Source organism: Equus asinus, chromosome 30 (assembly GCF_041296235.1).
Source record: "Equus asinus isolate D_3611 breed Donkey chromosome 30, EquAss-T2T_v2, whole genome shotgun sequence".
In the NCBI taxonomy this organism is placed as follows: Eukaryota; Metazoa; Chordata; class Mammalia; order Perissodactyla; family Equidae; genus Equus; species Equus asinus.
The window spans coordinates 802708-820611 of NC_091819.1; the positions used below are offsets into that span (position 1 = coordinate 802708).

General features: G+C 41.8%; 1 protein-coding gene across 18 annotated transcripts in view; it reads right to left on the reverse strand.

The window, feature by feature from the left end:
- The window catches only part of PPP1R12B (protein phosphatase 1 regulatory subunit 12B), a 206298-nt gene that overhangs the window by 133778 nt on the left and 54616 nt on the right, over positions 1 to 17904 (reverse strand). For 17 of the 18 annotated variants that reach the window (XR_011499407.1, XM_070501531.1, XM_070501530.1 and 14 more), the window contains exons 2-6: positions 17674 to 17804; positions 12080 to 12198; positions 3279 to 3438; positions 1812 to 1956; positions 714 to 788 (exon numbers count right to left, since the gene is read on the reverse strand). Coding sequence is in view for 17 of the 18 variants with exons in the window: in XM_070501531.1 (XP_070357632.1) it covers positions 714 to 788; positions 1812 to 1956; positions 3279 to 3438; positions 12080 to 12198; positions 17674 to 17804 (630 nt within the window). In the remaining variant the exon portion in view is untranslated. The remainder of the gene's footprint in view (positions 1 to 713; positions 789 to 1811; positions 1957 to 3278; positions 3439 to 12079; positions 12199 to 17673; positions 17805 to 17904) is intronic. The other variant, XM_070501539.1, reaches the window with a different exon arrangement.

The following is a 17904-nucleotide window of genomic DNA, read 5'->3' on the forward strand; positions in this document are numbered from 1 at the left end:
TGACTGGTCTTTATTCTCCTCTGTGAGCCCAAATTACTCATCCCCTTTATGGGCAGAAGATGTAAACCATTCACCGTTGATCTGGGTTGGCTCTTCCATCCTGCAGTCGGCACATGGTACCATGCCATGTGGTCCTCCTATGCAGCACTAAGCAGAACAGCATGTGCAACCAAACAATAAAAGCTTTAGAAGGACGACGAGGCAGAGGAGGATTGAATTCTGGAATAAGTATGGAGTACTGACCAAGTACTGTCCATTGCCAAATGACAGTTTTAGTTTTGTGGGTTTGTTTGCTTTTTAAGAAAGAAATATTTTCCTCTCTGTAATCAATTTACTTTAAATAAAGATGTCCTTTTATTCAATAAGGGAAAAAAAGTTATGAGATGTCCTCTAGCCTGGTACTCCTTATTTGGAAAAAACTCTGATTTGAACATACCACATTCATTTTCTAGAACTCAAGGGTAATTACCAGTTTGTTGGTGGTGTTGTTTTTACCTTTCAGCTGCTCGAAGGCTATCTTATAATGAGTAAACTCTAACAACGGTTTCGGGATATTTTCCTCTAACAGACTGATGATCCCTGAGGGGAACAATGATCGTCTCTGGAATGCAGACACATCCATCTCAGCTCTCAGCAGACAGAACTAAGCAAATGACTGAGACACCTGGTGTACATCGCAAACTGCGACAAAAGCTTTAAAAGCATCAACTCACCACATTCTGCTTCTTCTGGAGCATCTCCAAGTGCTCCACAAGACCCTCATCAGCCACATCAAATGGTGTCTGGCCCTGGCAGAGAAAAGGGTACCATGACCAGTAGGAAAAAGAAGTAGTGATCACTCGACCTTATCAGAGAACTATTCGATAGTCACTTTATGCCTCTGACCCCGACCACGGCGGCTTCCCTGACTAATTGACTCTGTTGTGATCACGCCTTCGGAGATTAGAGAGGAATCAGAAGAAGAAACAGCAAATCCTTTAATATAGAGCTTTATAGTCCATAAAACAGCACTGAGGAAACCACATCATTTCTAACGCTTAGTGCCTCTTGGCAAATAATCAATTGAAATCTCTACTTGTGCCTGTCCTAAAATGGTCTGAATTGCTATGAAACAGTCAATAAGGAGCTGTTAGAAGCCTCACAAGGAGGTCCGGGCACATGCACTAAGGATTAAGTCACAGGAATCATCTCCCTTTAAGGGCGGGGGGGTATCTCTTCAGGAAACATCAGCACAGTTAAGGACCGTGACCCATAATCTGAGAATGACTCCTGGGTCCAGGAGCGATGTGAGACATATACGAACGCCTGCTAATTAAACAGCACGTCTCTGGATTCCTAGAAACTCAGGAGATGCGGGGATAGGCGTTCCAGGGCTTCTAAGTTGCTTCCAGGGAGGCTGGACAACACGTTCAGCCAATCTCAAGGAACTGTGTCATTAGAACATCTTTTTAAAGACTGGATGTGAATAGAGGTCAGCTACTAAAAGTCTTTGAATTCAAAAAGAAAGAAAATCTGTCATACCTCACCACAGACAGCAGAATCAGGTTTCCCCATGCTCATTTTTGCCAAGGGCAAAGATCTTTTTTCCTGTTTGTTTGTTTCAGGGGCTTCAACATACATAGAATCAGAAGGCTAGGTCAGTGCAGTTCTATTTGACACAGCAGACACCTCGGTGTTGATAACGGGCATGGGATGGGGAGACGGCACCGGGAGCAGAATCACAGCCCCAGTGATGTATACTGCCCCAGGCATTTAACAGAGACTTTAAGCCTTTTGTCTAGAGACCCTTTTAGAGGGTCAGGCTTACTAACCAGTCTGTTCCTGACATCCATGTCGCAGAGTGCTTCCGCCAGGATGGAGCAGGCCTCCTTCACTCCCCAGTGTGCAGCAGCATGGAGGGGAGTCCAGCCATCGTGATCCTGAACATTGAGTTCACAGCCAGCCTGAATTAAAAGTCTAAGAAGAAAACCACAAAGAAGAATAACCTCTGGATCACCGTTTTCTGCAAAGAGACTATCACCTAATTGACATTTCACATTTTGGCTCTGAACCACCGGGGCCCTGTGATTACTTCTGCCCCTAAGGCACAGCTCAGGTTTCACAGTTACTATACTGAGAAGGAATCACAGATAGTATTTATCAACCCTCTCCAAAAGGTCACATGGTATTTCCTAGGCACATTTATGTTACACCAATTCAAGAGAAGCATTTGGGAGGGTGTGTACCTGAGATTAACCAAAGCCTAATTCAATTAGCAAACCACACAACTCAGTTACAGGGTGTGTTTTCCACTTTCCAGTGCACAAAAGGGAAGAAGTACATATAACACAAGAACTCAGTTCTTTTTGGGGTACTTTACTTACTAGCTTCAGCTGGTCTTTCCAGGAAACATATGTTTACTGTAGACTCTCATACTTCCAACTCTGCAGAAGCCACCTGCGGGTGCTTCTCGCTAACGCTAAAGCTATAATCTAACTGCGCGCAAGGAGGAGGAAAGGTACAACTCCTCAAGCCCTAAATGGCTCTGGGCTGAATGAGGTTATCACCATGGCCTCTAGACACCTTCCAAGAAGTGAGCAGAATGTGAATGTCACTCTCAGGCAGAAACGGTGTCCCAACACACTTGCCACAGCTACTAGAAAGCCCATGTTAGGTGGAACAGGAAGCAGGGGAAGAGTCTGGTGACAACTACACATGCATGCTCTCAGCAACCCATGTATTGGGGAAGCCTGTCAACATTAAGCACCAAGAGCTACCTAGAGCATGTGTGGATGTCAGGAAAAATGCAACAGGCAGAGTAACAGGATCAAAGAGGAAATGTGCTGAACACACTACCTGACATAAGTTTGACTACCTTACTCCAGCTGGACTCTGCACATTCAAGACAATAATTCTATATTAATGATATAGATCATTAATCTAATGAGTCCAAAGAAATTATCTTTGTCCAAAGAGGACCAAAATGCTCACAAGTCTATCTTGTATTACATATCAGAAGAGGAGGAGGTTGCATGGATAGTAACGATAAATCATAGAGCTGGAAGAGACCATGCAAGGTCACCTATTAGGCCAGTCTAGCTCAACCCTGTTAGCATCATACATGTCAGTGAGAAGCTAGAGGGATGGTAGGAGGGAGGGAGACCAATCATATAAGAAAACACTGCATGATCACAGAGGAAAACAACAACAAAAGAAACATATCATAATTGAGATGCTAATTCACCCCCTGCTTCCAAAACCCAGTTGAACAGACTCTTGACTGATGTAAATGACAATACCTGAGGACCTCAGAGTAGCCCTTGGCAGCAGCCACATGGAGCGCTGTGGCCCCCGAGCGAGCCTGCCTCACATCCTCTATCTTCCCACTGTTGAGCCACTGGCGGGCATCCTGCAACATCTGTTGTTCCTCTTCTTTTCTTGACTGCTCTAGATCAACACCTACAGAAGCCAGATACCAGACAGCCAGCATTACTAAAGGCCCATTTAAATCTGAGAGGATATTTCCTTTAGATTCAAAACACATCATGAATATAACTACAAGTAACAGTTCAGTCGTCAAATTAGGGTATTCATCAAACTGACTCTTCGTGTAGAAGAGCAGTGCCATTTATACATGTTGCAGGAGTTTATCAGGTTGAACCGTCAGGTGAAACATTCTGTGATGGCAGATCCACCAAGGGAACACACCGAAAGTTGTTTTCAACTTTAAGAACATAAAGACCACAGGGTACACTATTTTTATATTATACTATTTGTACAAAGCTATACATTTCAAAGTCATGTTCCACCATTTCAGTTTCCCAACAGTCCTTTGAGGTAGCTGGAACAGATATTACTATTCCCATTTAACAGATGAGGAAATAAACACAGAAAGGTTAGGTGCCTTGCTCAAGGCCACAAAATACATCAGAGCTGTCACAAGAACTCTGCCACCCTGGGTCCCCGTCTGTGGCTCTTGTCCACTCACTACACCATAAGACTGTTATCAAAAATCTTGGTGTCAGGTATCACATACTTTAAAAAATAAACTACCTCTAAAGTTCATTTGCATATGTAGGGAAATCCCCCAACCTGAAGTTCTATCATCTAGAGCAGATGAGTAGGTGAGGTACAGTCAAAATTTTCAAGGGAAAGCAGATTGTGTTCCCCTTCAAAGCGTCATGGAGGCTCTCCAAGGGCTCCCCCCTTTAGCCGGCAGCTCTCCTACATCCGTGCCAGTGGAAAGGGTCTGGGGTGGGGCATTCCCCACCATACAGAAAAAGGAATGTCTTAAATGCAAATGTATCCATCCAGAGAGCTTCATACTCATTAGCAGGCTTTACATGTGCCTGGTCTGCTCCCTTCCGGCTCACGTCTTAAATGGAAGCTGTGAACTACCTAAGGATTATCTGTCTGACTTGGGGAGATGGATGGGGTGAAAGAGTAATCAATTGATTTTATTTCTTTTTTTCCTCCAGCTTTATTGAGATACAACTGACATATAACGTGTAAGTTAAAGATGTACAACACGTTGATGTGACACACTTATATACTGCAAAATGATTTCCACAGTAGAGCTAGTTAACATCTCCATCACCTCACGTAATTACCACTTCTTCCTTGTGGTTAGAACATTTAAGATCCCTTAGCAACTTTCAAGCATATGATACAGTATTGTTAACTATAACACCACGCTATACATAGGATTCCCAGAACTTACTCATCTTATAACCGAAGTTTGTACCCTTTGACCAACATCTCCCCATATCTCTCACACCCTGAAAACCACCTGTGTCTAAGAGTTCAGCTGTTTTAGATTCCACATAATAGTGATATCACACAGTATTTGTCTTTCTCTGACTTATTTCACTTAGCCTAATGCCCTCAAGTCGTATATAGCAGGATCAAGTAATGCCCTGCTGTCGCATATAGCAGGATTTCTTCTTTCTCATGGCTGAACATTATTTATTCAAATACAGACATACATATATACACACACCCCTACACACACCACATCTTCTTTATCCATTCATCCATAAACTGACACTTAGGTTGTTTCCATGTCTTGGCTATGGTGAATAATGCTGCATTAAACATGGGAGTGTAGATATCTCTTTGAGATCCTGATTTCAGTTCTTTGGGATAAATACCCAGAAGTGGGATTGCTGGATTGTACAGTAGTTCTACTTTTAATTTTTTGAAGAAACTCCACACTCTTTTCCACAGTGGCTGTACCCACTTACATTCTCACCAACCATGCACAAGAGTTCTCTTTTCTCCACATCCTCACCAACACTTATTTCTTGTCTTTTCAATGATAGCCATTCTAACAGGAAGGGGGTAACATCTCATTTTGGTTTTGATTTGCATTTCCCTGATGATTAGAGATGTTGAGCACCTTTTCCTGTACCTGTCGGTCAACTGTATGTCTTCCCTGGAAAAATGTCTATTCAGATCCTCTGCATTTTTTTTTTTTTGAGGAAGATTAGCCCTGAGCCAACATCTGCCACCAATCCTCTTTTTTTTTTTTTTTTTTTTGCTGAGGAAGACTGGCCCTGAACTAACATCCATGCCCAACTTCCTCTACTTTATATGTGGGATGCCTGCCACAGCATGGCTTGATAAGCAGTGCACAGGTCCACACCCAGGATCCAAACCGGTGAACCCTGGGCTGCCAAAGCGGAATGTGTGAACTTAACTGCTGTGCCACCAGGCCAGTCCCTCTCTGCCCATTTTTTAAATAGACTGTTTTCTGCTGTTGAGTTGTATGAGTTCCTTATATATTTTAGATACTGACCCCTTATCAGATATATGATTTGCAAATATTTTCTCCCACTCTATAGGATGCCTTTTCATTTTGTTGATTATTTCTTTTGCTCTGCAGAAGCCTTTTAGTTTGATGTAGTCTCACTTATTTTTGCCTTTGTTGCTTGTGCTTTTGGTGTCATATACAAAAAACTATTGTCAAGATGAATATCAAGGAGGTTTTACCCTATGTTTTCTTCTAGAAGTTTTATAGTTTCAGGTCTTATGCTCCAGTCTTGACTCCATTTTGGGTTAATTTTTGTGAGTGTTGTAAGATAGGGGTCCAATTTCATTCTTCTGCATGTGATTATCCAGTTTTCCCAACACTTTTTATTAAAGAGACTACTCCTTCCCTATTGAATGTTCTTGGCTCTCTTGTTCAAATATTAGTTGATTGTATATTTGAGGGTTCATTTCTGGGCTCCCCACTCTGTTCCATTGGTGTATGTGTCTATTTTTAGGCCAGTACCATACTGTTTTGATCATTATAGCTTTGTACTATAGTTTGTAACCAGGAAGTGTGATGCCTCTAGCTTTGCTGTTTTTTCTTGGGATTGCTTTGTCTATTTGGGGTCTTTTGTGGTTCCACACAAATGTTAGCATTGTTCTTTCTATTTTTGTGAAAAATGCCAGTGGAATTTTTTTTTTTTTTTTAAAGATTTTATTTTTTCCTTTTTCTCCCCAAAGCCCCCCGGTACATAGTTGTGTATTCTTCGTTGTGGGTTCCTCTAGTTGTGGTATGTGGGACGCTGCCTCAGCGTGGTCTAACGAGCAGTGCCATGTCCGCGCCCAGGATTCGCACCGACGAAACACTGGGCCGCCTGCAGCGGAGCGCGCAAACTTAACCACTCAGCCACGGGGCCAGCCCCATGCCAGTGGAATTTTGATAGAGACTGCATTGATGAAAAAAATCTGCCCCATTTGCTTGGGTTTTCTCTCTTTCCCTCTCTCTCTCTCTCTCTCCCTCCCCAATACACTGTGGTATTTCATTCCTCAATACTTCAGCATACATCTCTTAGACATAAAGATGCAAAGATAATCTCCTACATAACCAGAATGCCATCATTATGGCTAAACTAGTTAAGAATAACTCCATAAGTCATCTAATATACAGTCCATATGAAAATTTCCCCAATTATGGCAAAAATATTCCTTGAAAAGGCTAATAAAATAGATATCTGGCAAGTCTGAGGAATAAAAAAAAAGCTCAGTAAAAAATAAACTATATTGAGAATGAAAAAAGTACTTAACTAGACATATACACTTGAGATATAAAGAACATAACAGAATATTATGAGGAACTCTATGATAATAAGTTTGGCATCGTCAATAAAACGGAAAATTTTGTATAAAAATAAAATTTTATATTTCAAGAGAAACATAAATGCTTCATTAACCTAGTAACTACTGAAAAAATGGAATTGGTTATAAAAATCTCCCCTATCCCTGAAAAACTTTGCGGCTCAAAAAATTTCACTAAACTTTCAAGGAACAGATAGTCCCTATTTTATACAAATTACTCCAGAATCTTAAATTAGAGTGAAAGTTTCCCAAACCCTTTTATAAGGGTCACATAACCTCAACACAAACTGATGGAAGAAAGTAATAAAAGACAATCATGGACCAAGCTTAACTTAGAAACAAACATCATAAATAAAATATTAACTAATAACTTGAGGCCAGCAATGTGTTTTAAAATAACAGGCTATGCATGCGCAATCTTTATTCCAGAAATGCAGTTTTAGAGTTAGAAAAACATCTATCAATATAATTAAAGAAAAAAAGGAAAATGATGTTATCTTCATGTATGATGAAAGGCTGTTGAAAAAAATCATCGCCCGCTCATTTTATTAAAAAAAATAGCAGAGTAAGAATAGAACGAAACTCCCATAAAGCAATAAAGACTATCCCCAAAATGCTACAGCAAACACACCTGAACACAACTGTAGAAGCCCTCCGGACTCAGTCTCGGAAGAAGAGAAAGTCTTCTGCACTCAGGAGCAAACAGCACAGACCACACACTGCGCCGGCCAGAGTCCCTCGACTGCCTCACTCTTCTCTCTCTTGGTTAACGTCACCTTTGAGCTGAGCTGTCCAAACACTTCAGGGTTAGACGAAATACCCAGGGCAGTGACAGAGACAGCGTGACCTGTACACCTTTGCTGGCCTCAGGTCCCTCTGTCCCCACCGTCCCGCTCCCTGAGCTGTCAGTTCCCAAGAGAATATTAGCGCTTTCACCTGTGCCTCGGGTTCTCTTTCCCAGAGGAGCGATGCCAACACACAAACCAGGAAAGTCACTTTATTTTGATAATGTGAGATTCCTAAATCACTTAATCCTAAAGAACAAGACAGTCAATGGAACCCAAACACTCATACAGGGAGCTACCTTGCCCAAGGAATCACCCACTCCCCGGGTCAGCCTGCACCTGGTGACCAGTTAGTGTGGGGTAAAAAAGCCCAGTTCCCTTACCTCAGTGGGAACTCTGAAGCGAAGTGCTCCCTGTGAGGCTGGCTGATGTTTCTGCTGCCTAAAATAGCTGAATTGAGGAATTTATCTACATAAGATAGTCATAAATTGTTGAAGCGGAGTAATGGTACGTGGAAGTTCATTGTACTGTTTTGCCTACTTTTGTATGTTTTAAATTCTAATAATAAAAAGAATTATTTTTATAGTAAAAAAGAAATTTATCTAGAAATTTAATATTATCAAGGTTACCTCTAAAATGACAAAAAAGAGTTAATTTAAAGAAAATTTAAGATGATAAAAAGGAATAAAAAGTTGACTTAAACATGATAAATAGTACATCTATAAAACTAATCTGATAAATTAAAGAAATAAAAATATAAGAACATTCCTTAGTGTTTGGGGATAACCACCCAAAGAATTTTAAAAGCGCTCCAGCAGTGTCAGGTTCAGGAAGCATTTGAAGGTTTTTCCAGACTTCAGCCATTCCTGGAGGTCATACCTCACCCCACGTCATCACCCATTTCACATGGTATCTGGCTCCACTCCCCTGCCATGCATGTACCACGTTTTATTCCTATTTCCCACAAGAGTTAAACTCCTTGTGGTCAATTTCTGTTTCCATTCCCAAAGTCCAGTAGGGCTTCAGCTTCAGAACCTATTCCCCAGTTTGTGTTTCCTTTCTGTTTCTAGTCCACAGACATGTTTATCAGTTTTGTTAACTGTTTTTTTTAATCTCTTAATTGCTAGATGTTTACACAAGGGACAGGGAGGTTTATGGGAACCCACGCTGTCATCTACTGGAAATCCATAGAAATATAAGCTTTTCAAAAACATATGTGCCATTATCCATGCACTTGGCAGTATAAAGGAAAACCCAGCTCAAAGCCACTCTAGCTATTGGAGCCACCATCCCACATTTGCACAAGTTCAGAGAAGGGAGGGCTTGCATGTGGATCCATCTAGCAGTTAAATAGCATCATCAGGGACTGAAGGGTCTTAATCTCTCCTCTCCACGTGCACAGTACAGTCAGTTTGAAGCTGGCTTCCCCCCAGGTCACAGGATGGGTGCCAGGTGTAAATGAGGATCTACACGGATTGATTCACAGCTGGCAAGGAGAGGGGCATTCCTATGGTTCTTCTTGGTGTGAAGAACCCTCTTTCCATGGACAAGCCTCCATGAACTTTTCCTTACACCTCATCAGTCTAAACTGTACCAATCTCTAGAAAGAAACATGATTGATAATTAAGGCCAGTGATTCTCAAATTATAGTGCCAGGGACCACTGAAATCATTTCAGGGGTTCTGTGCAATCAAAACTATTTTCACACACAAGATGAAAAACCCTAAAAGACAGCCCAGACTACCTGGCATATAATGAATCTCACAGACAGCAGCTGTTCATGGTTGTGACTGTCTAAGAGACAGCGCGTAATCCATAAAGTCATAGGAATACCGAGCACTAATAAGAGAAACGAGGCCTGAAAAGACAAAATCACCTTTTCATCTCTTCTTGTGAACTAGGAACTATCTCCAGATTGAGAAACAAAAGAGATTCCTGAAAACCAGAAGAACTCAGTCACTTATTTCAAAGTGAAATAAGATTTAAACCATAAATAGCTTTCCCCCTCAGCTTTGAGATCTAATTCATATAAAACACTGTGGAAGTCTGAGGTGTACAATGCAGTGATTTTATATATAGTCATGTGTCACTTGACCATGGGGGTACATTCTGAGAAATATGCCATTAGAGGATGCTGTCATGTGAACATCACAGAGTGCACTTACACAAACCCACATGGTGTGGCCTACTACACACCTAGGCTCTATGGTACTAACCTTATGGGACCACCATCATATGCGTGGTCTGCCATTGACCAAAGCATCGTTACGTGGTGCATGACTATATATACATATGTATATTGCAAAATGATTACCACAATAAGGTTGTTAATACATCCATCACTTCATCTAGTTATAATTTTGAGAGTGTGTGGTGACAGCTTTTTAAATCTATTCTCTTAGCGACTTTCAAATATACAATACCATATTTTTAACCACAGTAACCATGCTGTGCATCTCCAGAACTTATTCATCTTATAACTGGAAGTTTGTGCCTTTGGACTACCTTCACCCATTCCCTCCACCCATCCCCATTCCCACCTGCCATCCTCACCCCCTATCCCTGGCAACCACCAATCTGTTTTCTGTTTATATGACTTCAGTTTTTTTAGATTCCACATATCAGTGAGATCATATGGTATTTGTCTTTCTCTGACTTATTTCACTTAGCATAATGCTCTCAATGTTCATCCATGTTGTCCCAAATGGCAACTGCCTTCCTTTTTGTGGAATAATATTCACACACACACACACATTCTTTATCTATTCATCCATCAACAGACAGTTAGGCTGTTTCCACGTGTTGGTAAACTTTGATGCAATGAACATGGGCGTGCAGATATCTCTTCAAGATAGTGATTATATTTCCTTCTTATGTATATCCCGAAGTAGAACTGCTGGATCATATGGTAGTTCTATTTCTAACTTTTTGAGGACCCTCCATACTGGTTTTCATAGAAGCTGCACCAGTTACACTCCCACCAGTAGTACACAAGGGTTCCCTTACCTCCACAGATTCACCAGTATTTACCTTTTGTTTTTTTGATAACAGCCATCCTAACAGGTGTGAGGTGATATCTCATTGTGGTTTTGATTTGCATTTCCCTGATGATCAGTGATGTTGAGCACCTTTTCACGTACTTGTCGGCCATTTGAATATCTTCTTTGGAAAAGCGTCTATTTAGGTCCTTTGCTCAGTTTTTAATTGGCTTATTTGGGCTTTTCACTACTGAGTTGTATGAGTCCCTTACACAGCTTGGAGACTAACCCTCTGCCAGGCATGTGGTTTGCAGACATTCTCTCCCACTTCACATGATGCCTTTTCATTGTGTTGATTGTTTCTTGCGCTGTGCAGAAGCTTCTTAGTTCATGTAGTCTCACTCGTTGACTTCTGCTTTTGTTGCTTGTGGTTTGGGGTCACATCCTAAAATCCTTACGAAGATCAATGTCAAGGAGCTTTTTCCCTATGTTTTCTTTTAAGAGTTTGATGGTTTCAGGTCTTACATTTAAGTCTTTAAACAATTTTTAGTTGATTTTGTGTATGGTATGAGCTAGGAGTCCACTTCCATTTTTTTGCAGGTAAATATCCAATTTTCCCAGCACCATTTATTGAAGAGACTATCTTTTCCCCATTGAGTATCCTTGGCTCCCTTGTCAAGTATTAGTTGACTGTATATGCATGGGTTTATTTCCAGGCTCTCTATTCTGTTCCATTGGTCTAGGTGTCTATTTTTATGGCAGCACCACTTTCAGCTCTCATCAAGAGAAAACACACAAAGTCATACAGATTTTGGCAAAACTCAAATTTACACCGTATCTCATCCTTTCTTTGGGCTTTACAATGTGTAGCAAAATCCAACACCATGTACACGTGGTAAGAAATGTTCATGCTCCTCATCAGTGTAATTTGTATCATCAAAGAATAATCAGTTCACTCCTAAATATACAATGGGTATACACCCTCAGAATGGCAGAGATAAGGAATGACTGGTCATCCTTTTGTCATGTGGCCTATTTTCACGTGAGTTATTAAGATACATGATGTTGATAATCGATGACTAATCCTGTGCAGACAGATCTAACCCTCCCCTATCATATGATAATGAAAAGCTCCATACAGCAAATGGATTATTTTCTATAAGTGGAAACATCTGAGAGTCTCTCCTGGCCGCCCCCCCCCCCCCCCCCCCCCGCAATGCCTTAGGTTACCTTGCTTCTTCACTTGCTCCAGAAGAAGATCCTTCATGGCAGGCTCTTCCGCAAGGTCAGAGGGGACTTCACCTTCGCTATTTACAATACCCACATCGGCTCCATGGTTAATGAAATACCTGTGCAGACACAATCCAGGATCAATAATATCCCTGTTCAGTCTAATATCAACATACACCCGTGCATTTGGGGTTCGATACAGAGCAAGGCCTCTATTTTGGGGTTTTAAATATAGTCCCAGATAAAGTGTTCAAATTATTAATTTCTAATTCCATTAGCCTTCAAAAATTAGGAATGGAAGCTCCTCTATTCCCTGACAAGAGCAACGCCAATCAACAGGACTTCTTGGGGCCGGCCCAAGGCCAAGTGGTAAAGTTCATGTGTCCGCTTCGGCAGCCCAAGGTTTCGCCGGTTCAAATCCTGGGTGCGGATATGGTACCACTCATCAAGCCATGCTGAGGCGCCATCCCACATGTCACAAATAGAAGGACCCACAACTAAGAATATACAACTATGTACCATACCGGGGTTGGGGGGAGGGAGTGGGAGGGTTGGAGAGGAAAAGGAAAAGAATTAAAATCATAAAAAAAATAGGATTTCTTTCACACGCATATTCCTAACCACCACCCTCTCACTCCCAGCGGATAGCAAGAGACTTTCATCTACCATCGCTGAGGTCCAAACACAGGTTCCCAAAAGGACTTACTACACCTGTAACACTGAGAATGAGTCCTTAAAAGACACGGAAACAAGTAATTCTCACGAAAACCTCCCCAACGCCACATCACAGTACATTAAGTAGTGCTGTGGTGTGAAAAGAAAAGGATGAACTAAAATTGCAGGAATCTGCCTAAATTATGCCTCCACAGAACTCTCCCTTCAACCAACCATCTACGTGAAATCTACAGACTAAGAGGAGACTGAATCACTGAAGAAATCAACAGTTAGATTCTACATCAAAATATAACACTTGATCCTGAAGAAGAAAGGTCTGATCATTTCAACACCTGACATGGATCCTTTCTAATTTTTAAAGTACTTTCACATAAACTTATAGAATGAGTCTTAGAGAATTTTATGAAGCAGGCAACGTGGGTAGTATTACCTCCACTTGAAGAAACTGAGGGTCCTACATACTGACTAATTTTCTTAAGATTGCATAGGTGGCCAATGGCAGACACTTTTAATCTCAAGTCTAGTTCATCTAAACTAGTTGATATAGCTCATCTTTTCACTAGATCAAGTTACTTTTGGGCCAATGAGAATCCCAATAATCCTGGGAGCTCTATCAAATACTTAAAAGTATTTAAAAGGAAAAGAAAAACTACTTACATTAGATTTCAACCATTCAACAATTCAGTAAACATTTACTGGCCCCCTACTATATTTAAGCTACTATGTTATAGACACTGTAGGAGATTTTAAAAAGATAATCCATATATGCCCACTGTATTCAAGGAGCTGGCAGAGGAGAAAGAATCAACAAAGACTAGATTAAGACCATGTTTTTGCTTTCTCATTGCCTAGTACCTAATATAATAGGGCCTAAATAAATGTTTCAAATTTACAGATCAATTCCACATATATAAAGGGCAAAGGCATTCACAATCCATCTAATTTTTAGCTGTCCCCTCCCCCTCCTTCCCTTCGTTCACAGTCTCAGAGGAAGACAGACTTTCGATTCTAAGGCTCACTCCCTCTCTGTATTCTTATTCCACTGAGCACCAGTCCTCTGTCCATCAACTGCCCCTTCGTTTCCACATGAGCAATAGCTCCTCTCTTCCGGTTCCCTCCTTTAGGCCAAAGGAGCATTCAACTACACCCCCCACCCTGAGAAATCAAAATGCAACTAATATACACAGTTAGCACCCAATAAATGCTGCCTGGATTGAACTATACCCTATACTCTAATCAAACTGAACCTCTTACTGTTCCCAAACATGTCCCACTTTCACCCAGCTCTCTTCCACAGCTCAAGCAGCTTCCTCCAACTGGATGAAACACACTCCCCTTCTCTCCCTTCTAGAAACTTTTCATATCTTTCAAGGTCCATTTAAAATGGAGCCTTTGCTTCATGAAGACTTTGCCTGTCCTCGTCAAGTGAATTTTCTCTCGTTTCTTTACTCCACTCTTCCCTCCCTCCCCGAGCACTAACTCTGGACCTCCGTCATGACACACACTGTATCTCGACACAGCCGCCCCACCAGGCGGAAAGCCACTTTAGGGCAACAACCGTGTCTTCCCCCAACTGTCATTGCCCCAACATCTGACACTTCCTCTTTTCTCTCGGCACTCCACAAATATTGCCTGAAATAAATGAAACACCTTAACCACTCTGCTCTGACACCTATTCCGTCCCTTACTGGACCAGGCACAACGTCACTTGGGTAGACAGGCTCCTGTTTTTCCCTTTTCTGACATGTTCTTAGGCTCATGATCAAGAAGACTCATTTCTAGAAAGTGATCTGGCTTGCCATAAATCAGAAAGCGATTATTGTTAAGTTAAGGCTACCTTCTTAAGCCATTTTTAGGGGGGAAAAAGGGAAAAATCTCTTTAGATTTACACTTTTCCCTGAATAAGAATAAATATCAACCTATGAAGTAATATTTACTTTACCTCTGAGAATCTTTATAGTTACCCAGTGGCTCAGAAATGTCCATTAGCTCAACGAATATGCCCCTAGAAAATAAAGCCTTCCTAACCCATCACTGATCTTAGGTCTTTTTGCTACTCCTCTAAGGGAGGAAGAGAGAAAATGAAATGTGTTAAAAACTCAGAATAAATTAGCATCCCAGTAAACTATAAAGTCAAATTAAATGCTGTGCCCTTGGGTCGATCTGCTGCTTCTAAGTTCAACACTCATTGGGAATAAAAATATAAAACATGTAGCTAACTAAGCAATAAGCCTGAAGTCAAATTAAAATGAGGAAAAAACAGCCTCTAAACCTCTTTTTAAACGTATATCCTACTGAGTTTAAAAATGAGACAGGAAAGGTCATCACGAACCAGGAACTAGCAGGCACTGGGATTCTTCCTGGAAAGCCGGTTTGCCTTTTTCTTCATTCCCACTCCCTTCAAATTTAGAATTCCTAATGACTCTGGGAATAAGAGTGCAAAGTTTAAGATTTTTAAGATACAAAAAGAAAAGGACAAAATGGCCAACGGCTGATCTTATCTAACACTGTTGGCAGACCCAGAGGTAAAGCAACCAAAATGAACAAAGCAGGCAAGGAGGCTCTTTCCATGGCATGGAGAACACCACTACATGCTGCAAACAAAACACAACGATGGGAAGGTCAAACCCTGTCTAATAAGACAAGCGTAATGACTGATAAATTTGAAAAGGCCATCCCTACACCACCCCATTCCCACAACGGGTTCTGGTCTGGATCATCTCTCTCCTGGTCAGATCTTCATATGCCTAATTAGTAATCATTGTATAAGGAAATAGTAACTCTCAGCGATCCATTTCATTCAAGGTAATATTTATTTAGGCAAGAGATTGTTAAAGTTTGAACTTATTTCCAAAGGAACTGTGTCCATCCATAAGAAGAATCAGAGAAACCATTGTGAAAAGTGTTTATAATCATTCTCTGTACTCAGCTTCACAAAGGGAAGAAAAACAGACTCCATGGACGATGCCAACACAAGTGACCCTGATTCTAAGCATGAGCTCTGCTTGTTACCTTTCAACGGAAAAAAGGGGAAATCTTTGAATGTTACAAGATTCGGTAGCCAAAAATCACAAACGAGCCACCTGAACAAATAATCAAGTATCAATAACAAGGGGCTAATATGTCCTGTAAATGTTTCTTAGATAAATTTTTAAAGTAAACATCGAAATCTATGGGGAGGCTGCCTTGACTCTGAGGCATCGGAATGCTGGCAGTGGGGGTGAGGCTGAGAACCAGGGCCTTTCCCGTGAGACTCTGAAAAGAGGGTGCCCCGGGGATGAAGAGACGACTGACTTACTGAATGAGAACAGAGTGAAGAACCAAGACGGAGGAAAAGGCACTGCTCATTTCTGTTGGCTTTCGGGCCAATCCAGCCGTCCACTGTTTGAATAAGCTGAACGCGAATGCTGCTGCCTGCTGTTCCCCTGGCTCCGAAGCCCGCTCTGTCTGCTTCTCCCACTGAGCTTCCCTGGCCCACAGCAGGCCAGAGACACAGGCTCTCCCCCAAGAACCCGGGCAAACCTCTACACAGCGGCCAGCGTGGCTCCCCAGGCAGTCTGCTGAATAAGAGAGATGTAATGGAGGGCTAATCACATTAAAAAGGGCCTTAAAACCAGCAATCTGATTTTCCAAGGGCCACAGAACACCATGATTTCATATAGGGAATTTACCTTACCAATCTAAATTTACCCTCCTCTAGAATACACCCAGTTGCCTCATTTTAAAGATGTTTCAACTGCCAAATCTCTTTCCTATTTAAAAATAATCTGCCTGATCATTCCTTCATTCAACAGACATTTATTTAGTACCTCTTATGCCCCAGACACCACGTGGTCAGGATTGTTCTGCCCAAGGGAGGGGCAACTAGCTGTCATGGGGGTTAGCAGCTACGTGTGCCTTGATAAACACCACTCGCTACCGTGAGAGCACATGCCGATCCCTGCCTCTGCTCTGTCCCATACACACAGGCTCACTCCTGCCATCAGCCACATGAGCACTGTGATCAGCGGGCCAGGCATGCTCCACCTTAATTTGTACTAAGCACTGATTTTTTTTAAAACAATAAGACAGGTTTACAAAGAAGTCCAGAAAAAATCCCCAGGTCTGCCTACATCTGTGCCTAGTTCTTAGTTGCTCAAAAAGTGAACCCAGACAGTACCACAGACGGAAGCCACCTCTGCATATCTCAACAGATACAAATTACCTAAAAATAGAAGCAAACAAAAATTTCAACTAAAAAATGTTGGATTTAGGGGCTGGCCCCGTGGCCCAGTGGTTAAGTTCGCGTGCTCCGCTGCAGGCGGCCCAGTGTTTCATTGGTTCGAATCCTGGGCGCGGACATGGCACTGCTCATCAAACCATGCTGAGGCAGCGTCCCACATGCCACAACTAGAAGGACCTACAACGAAGAATACACAACTGTGTACTGGGGGGCTTTGGGGAGAAAAAGGAAAAAAATAAAATCTTTAAAAAAAAATGGTGGATTTAGCAACCACATAACACATATTATCAATTATTCCTTAAAAATAATTCAACTTCTTGCTTTTACAATTTGCAATAAAGAGAGATTATAACTCTTTATGAAATTCAAATTCTTAAGAGCAGAAGAGGGCCAGCCCCGTGGCACAGTGGTTAAGTTTGTGTGCTCTGCTTAGGTGGCCCAGAGTTCGCCAGTTCAGATCCTGGGTGCGGACCTACGCAAGCCAGGCCGCGGCAGCATCCCATACAGAAGAACCAGAACTAGAAAGACCTGCAACCAGGATATACAAGACGTACTGGGGCTTTGGGAGGGGGAGAACAGGGGGAAGACTGCCAACAGATGTTAGCTCAGGGCCCATCTTCCAAAAATAAAAAAATACAACGAGCAGAAGAGAAATGAAGGCTATTGCTACAAAGAAGGCAAACCCACAGAGACTCACTCTGCTATGTTGAGATAGCCACAGGAAGCTGCTGCATGAAGGGGGGTCCAGCCCTCGTTGTCCTGCTGGTTTACATTGGCTTTGTTCTCCACCAGAAACTTCACCATGTCCAAATTTTCATCAATACAGGCCTGGAAAGAAAATTCCATCCATTTACTCAACAAGCACTTACTGAGTTCTACCACGTGCCAGCCACTGCTCTGGGCATTGACAACGCAGCAGTTCTGACGA